This window comes from Zalophus californianus, chromosome 2 (genome assembly GCF_009762305.2).
Source record: "Zalophus californianus isolate mZalCal1 chromosome 2, mZalCal1.pri.v2, whole genome shotgun sequence".
NCBI lineage: Eukaryota > Metazoa > Chordata > Mammalia > Carnivora > Otariidae > Zalophus > Zalophus californianus.
This window is the reverse complement of record NC_045596.1, coordinates 195,758,205-195,764,556: the sequence shown is the minus strand read 5'-3', so window position 1 is coordinate 195,764,556 and position 6,352 is coordinate 195,758,205. Positions and strand designations below refer to the sequence as shown.

Genomic DNA, 6,352 nt, shown 5'->3' with positions numbered 1-6,352 from the left:
GTCAAAGGCCCCGGCCTCTGGGGAATTTGAGATCCAATAGGAAAAGTAAAGGGTTAACCATCTGGTTTCCTGCAACATGGTTAATTTGTCACCAAATTTAGAGACTCCAGGGTTTGGAAGTATTCCAACGGAAGTTGTTTGATTTTCTTACTTGTTAAGCTTCACTGACCAAAAGGAAGCTCAGTCCTCCAGAACTAAATAAAAGGCCCTGTGTTCCACTAGCCCTAATCACTCACCTTTCTACTGGACATTCCACCATGAGACTCCATTCCCTTCTTTCTGTGCTCTTCCTCTTTGTGACTATAATACCAAAAGGTAAGATGGTGAAGACCTGTAGGTTTCTTAGGAGATAGTGAGTAACTGTGGGTTTCTTAGGGGGTCTACTGGGATGCTCAATGATACTGTGGCCATTTTAACTCAGACCCTAATGCTCAGCCTTAGGGAATCAGAAGTCCATCATGATCATCTCCCTTAGAACTGATGAGGCCCAAACTGCAAAACCAAAGATTTCCATCGACAGAAAATGAGATCCAAGAGCTCCATGCTTCGAAAGCGGGTCTCAAATAAAGATAGAGGTGGAAAAGCTGTGACATATGACTTAAGGCTTCACAAACAAATCAAGTAGCCTTTACCAGGCCCCAATCTCCAAAAAGGAGAGTGCAAATGGCAGCTCTTGGTTCAAACTTGGCTAGTGAATGGAAGTGATGTAAATTCTGTTGGTGAGGAATATTTGAGAAGGGTAGAGGGTCTTAGGTCCTGAAGACAGAACTCCACAAGAAAGGATTGCATTAAGTTATAAAAAAGCAACAGGGAGCAGGGGAATTTGGAAAAAGCAGAAACGGTGGAATAAAGCAACAGTGGCAAAATTTTAAGCATAGGAAAAAATATGAAGAAAGTATTTTAAGAATATGAGTTATATTTTTAGGACCCATGATTCAGAAGTTTGAATATGAAAACGTAGAAGCAAAGGAAAAGGGGAATGTGGTTATCTTCAGGCTGGTTTAACCAGATCCTCATAAGAACTGATAATTCCTCTCCCCACTGTTATGACATGACATTCGCATCTCTCGAAATAATGTCTGTGGTCATTAAACACAGATGAGGTCCGGATAACTCTCTTACCTTGTTGGTTCACCTCTAAGACTCTTTTAAGTATAATCCACAATACTCACTTGTTTGATCTTTGCCTACTCTGTGGCTATCTTGGGGTCTACCTGACATAGAGTTGTCTCCAACTGAAGGAGTTCACATAATTCTCATTTGCTGCTCAGGTTTGTCACAAGAAGACACAGCTGCAGGGACACACGCTTGCAGTGACATCTAATGGAAGATCACACAATGATCATGCCTTAAAATTAGAAGGCAATTTAATGGTGAATTCTTTAATTTTACAGAAAAGAGAACCCACGTCTACATAAAGAACGTGATCTTGCTGGTCACACTGGCAGTGGCAACACTGAAGCTAGAACCGTCTTTACTCTGGGTCAGGGTTGGTTCCAGCAATCTACAGGTGTGGATATGCCCATAAAATGTAACCCTGGTTTCTCTCAGAGTTTTTACCTCAAAATCTCCTAACTAAATATTGAGGAATCTAAGGAGATCCCTATATTTCCTCTTTTGGAAGATACAATGTCTGTGGAACATTTTATTTCACTTACCTCCATATTCTTTCCTTCACTGTTTGAGCTAAGCATGTCAAATGGGCTAAATGTTCTGCCATTATTATTGGCCTGTTAATGCTAGTCTTTAGATTCTCTTGGTCTATGTTCCCTAACATCAGATGAACTGCTCTCAATTCTGAAAGCATTTGCCATAAGAGAATTATGGCTGCACAGCTGATGAGTGACTAGGATTTGCTCATGCTTGCCCTCCACCATCTGAGCTAAGTTCAGCTCAACGTAAATCACTGTCTCCTCCCCAAAGTCAGAGCCCGTCTTACTAGCTGGATCTTTTTTTAAAAAGGTTAACAAGGGACAGATCTCCTTGACGTAGACTTTAGCCAAAACCCACCATTCTAGTGGGAAAGGGGACAACAATAGTTCAGGCGTATGAGGGAAGCACACTGAGAAAAAGGCTATCCTGGGGCGAAGGCCAGAAATGATTTATGGTAAAATGGGATTCTAGGGAATCTAAGCCGAACATTTAGAGAAGTTAATACGACAATGACAAGACTGGATACTCACAAATACAATAGTGCATCCAAAAGTAAGATAGTAGTAGATACTAGATAGTCTAAAACAAACTGAAGCCAAGAGGTTTTAGAAGGAGTAGAAGAGAGAGAATGTGTTGTGGGGTCAGAGAGTACCTTATTGCATTCAATGGTAACAAATATTTACTGAGCACTCTTCTTATTCACACGCTGGGTCATTCCCACCACACCCAGGGTACGGCGGGGTACAAAGGAAAGTGTCTTCCCAGTAGAGGAGACAGACATTAGTCAAATGATTATGCAAATGAATATATAATTATAAATTTTAGTAAGCATGATGGAGAGGAACAGAGTACTACGAGTGCCCCTAACATGTGGTCATTGTCTTGTTTGCAAGGTTGGCGACTTCCTTGAGGCATGCCTTTTGAGCCCAAAATAGAAAGATAAGTGTTAGTTGATGAATCGCTTGCGAGATGCAGTGAGCACCGCTGGCAAAGGAGGATGCCAGTGCAATGTCACTGATGGAGAAGAGAGCACAGTGTGCCAAGGAACTGCAAGAAGGCTGCCACGCCAGTGGGGTCCAAACTAGCACTCGTTCGTACTAGAAAATGTGCCAGGCGTCTCATGGAATTATGTGAAAGTAGAAGGTGGCACCAAGGCTAAGTCTGTAGGGGGGTATTTTAAGAACAAGGAGGGCAAGGCAATCAGACTTTATACTTGGGTAATAGAAATTACTTATCTAAATCACACAGGGGTTCTCGATTTATGCACACAAACTAGGCTTATGTATGGGTTCTCGGCAGCCCGCAAGCTTGACAGGTCCCCCTGACACCTCTTCCCTTTGTTTCACCATATCTATGGTCCTGTTCTCAGGGTCTGGCTTTACTGGGTCCACCGCAGATGGAGTTTCAAATTTACAGTAGCTTCCTAATCCTGGGAGAATCTAATTCCTAATCTTGGGAGGATCATCTTTGGAGGTAAACACCTAGAACTAAGCCTGAGAGACCACCAGCAACTGTGTGAAACTAGAGAAAATGTATAAATAACAATCACAAGGAAGTAGGAGATCCAAATTCCTAAATTTTCCATCTTATAATTCCTGTGATCTAATGGTAAATAAGCCTGATCTAGCCCTCTGTGGATTCTCTAAGCCATGATCATGCTCGGACTGTGCTCTCTCTCTCTCTCTCTCGGTCAAATAAATAAATAAAATATTTTTAAAAAAATCAAATAAAAAAAGGTCCCTGTTTCCATGAAGGAAATTGCCCCAAAGAAACTACATAATCTAAACAAGAAAATGTTGGTTTATCAACCTACAGTCCAATGAATATTAAGTGATCACTACTTGAGCATATATCTTCATAGGTCTCTCAGAAAGAGTCCATGACATTCTAGAAAAGAATACATACGTATTTTGTATATATGATATATATATAAATTTATATACGTGTGTATATATACACACACATGCATATATCTGCTGCAGAGTAGGGGCATAAAGAGGTTAGAATGGCATAATGCTTTCCTTTAAAAGACTTATTTATTTATTTGAGAGAGAGTGGGGGGAGGGGCTGAGGGAGAAGGGTAGAGAGAATCTCAAGCAGACTCCTTGATGAGCGTGGATCCTGACTCGGGGCTCAATCCCACGACCCATGAGGTCATGACCTGAGCCAAAATCACTAGTTGGACGCTCAACTGACTGAACCACCCAGGTGCCCCAGAATGGCATAACTCTTAAATTGATTGATTAGCCCCCTGAGAATTAAGACAATTATAGCGTGCTTCTTATACTGACTCTGGAGAATAACATAATATTTAAACAGACCACAATTGGACAGGAGCAGAATACAGCTTGAACTCTGTATTACCTACAGAAAAGAAAACCGCCAATCTATTTCTTAGCTGATAAAGTTCCAGGAAGAGTCCACCCCATCCCAACCCTGTTCCCCACCCTCCCCCACCACAAGAAACAGAACAGCTAATAACTCAATGAGTTCTTATGCTGAGAAAATCATGTCCTTTTTGCGGTTAGGTGTGTGTTCTCTTACTTGGTCTTTTATTTTAGCGTGATTCTAAGTTGTCCCCATTTCATGTATGGAAATGCGTGTTGTGGTGCCATATGAAGTAAGCATCTACATCTTCCTTTCCCAACAGCAACGATTAAATACGCATCCCTTCACCCGCTGCATCTAATACAACCATTATAACACATTACTATCATATAAATTCCGAAATCTATTAGATCATTCTCTCCAATTGTTCTGTGTATCTACTATTATGCCAGTGAGTGAAAATAAGTGTCAATTCTCTCCCTTCCTTATGAACCAGGTAATTTAATATTACCTTCTTGACTTGCTGTAGGGCCTGGGCACGAACATACGCCCCAGTCATTGTTAGAAGGGAGATTATAACTCTTGGGCTTCCTGTTCAGATAACAGCTCCTTAAATCAAACTTCATATTCAGGAGAGAGCACATCACTGGAAGGATGAATTGCTCTGATCCTTTTGATTCAAGCAAGAGGCATCTGCCAAGAAGAGAGAATGGTGCTACCCTAGACCACGGACCGTGTCAGGAAGTTGAACTTTCCAGTACAATGCATGACAAGACTACCCTGTTGCTTCTCACTTTCATTAGGACACCTGAAAATGTCCCCATACGTTACTCTGAGCACCTGGATGAGATTATCGGGGACTAACGTCTATTAATGAACATGAGCAGAGTGTGTCTTTTATGTAACGCCCACCGGGATCCACGGGGTAAAGAAGGAACCCTCATTACACCTGAAAGGCTACTGGAAGAACCCGAAGACTGTAGGAAGCTCCTCCCTTGGGGCACACCCTTAGTTACGTGCTTTTCAGTGGCCAAATGAATTAGGAAAACAGATACACTTAAGGAAAAATACTTTTCGGCTTTTGAGAGAAATTCTTTTCATGTATCTTACAGATAAGTGGCATTGGACTACACAGCAAATTTGTTTGCCTAGTCCAGCAAAGGGGAAAATAGGAAAGGTGCACTCTACAGGATTGGCAAACTCTCTTTAAAAGGTGCTAGACACGTTCCATAGGACAAGGATGCTGTAAGCATGGATGGGGTGATCAGCACAGATCGGGAGACGGAAGGATGGATACTTCCTTTGAAATCGTGCTTTTTAGTGAAGGTCCTGGCATTTGGTGCAGGACAGTTCACTAGGTGGGAAATCCAATAACCTCCTTCTTTACCCACTAAATACCAAGGATGCCTCCCCAGTTCAGGTGGCGACGATTCGATCCAACATTTCCAAAATGCACTGCCCCAGATGAGGACAACTCTCTCGAAGCTTCTAGAAATCAGCCTGCCCACTCCAAGATGTGTACAGTCCTGCACTCTTAGGCCTCCTCCCCACAAAAAGCACCCCTTTTGCTGACACACCTGATCTTTTCCAATGAGAAATACCATCTCTTCTATCCCAAGGCCACCCTTCTATAAATTTATTGCTCTGTGTGCATGACTGATAATTTTGATGGTCATTTAATCTGCTGATGACTTAATGATGTCAAATCTCTTTCTGTGCAGCAAGGACTGGCGTTATTCCGGGGCAGAAACAGTGTGTTCTTTTGAAAGGGGTGTGCAAAGACGGAGGATGCGCCACCATAGACGATACCATTGGTGAATGCAACGATGAGAAAAAGTGTTGTAGAAAGTGGTGGATACTTTTTCCCTATGCAACACCAGTTCCCAAAGCAAAGTCTCCTTAGTGGGAACAAACTAGAAGGTCTTCCAACTCCAGAACACACGGATAAGTTTTGCAGAGCCCTATTTAACCCACCTTGTTTGTCTCCCTTGACTGGAAATAAATGTCCTAAATCCACATGTACTTATCCCCGGGGAATTTCTTCTTGATGCACACAAAAGCCTCTTAGGAGCTACAAGACAGAACTACGCAAGAGAGGAATCTCACACCCTCAAGGTATTTATAGAATATTTCTTAAAAATGATAAAGATAGAAACTTGAAATAGGCAAAAAAGTAAGGATATGAAATAGCAGTAGGTTATGTTTGATCATCTTAAGTGGATTATCAACCTTCCACACCACCTGATTCTGGACAAATACCATCGCATGACTAATAGAGACTTCCGGGAGCGATGGGGATGAAGGTATCCTAACCACGTGGTCTTGCGGACACTGCCCCTGGGAACTAGGCACATTGCACCAGTCTCGGCAA

General features: G+C 42.1%; 1 protein-coding gene across 1 annotated transcript; it reads left to right on the top strand.

Annotated features, from left to right (window-relative positions):
- Positions 1 to 257: 257 nt before the first annotated feature.
- Positions 258 to 5,884, top strand: LOC113924609 (beta-defensin 130B-like). Its single transcript, XM_027598597.1, has 2 exons — positions 258 to 315; positions 5,703 to 5,884. Exons 1-2 carry the CDS (start codon positions 258 to 260, stop codon positions 5,882 to 5,884), a joined length of 240 nt encoding a protein of 79 aa, XP_027454398.1.
- Positions 5,885 to 6,352: the final 468 nt, after the last annotated feature.

Coding starts and splice junctions, on each gene's coding strand:
- LOC113924609 (XM_027598597.1), top strand. CDS start 258: ATGAGACTCCATTCCCTTCTTTCTGTGCTCTTCCTCTTTGTGACTATA. Junction 316..5,702: donor TGTGACTATAATACCAAAAG/GTAAGATGGTGA, acceptor CTTTCTGTGCAG/CAAGGACTGGCGTTATTCCG.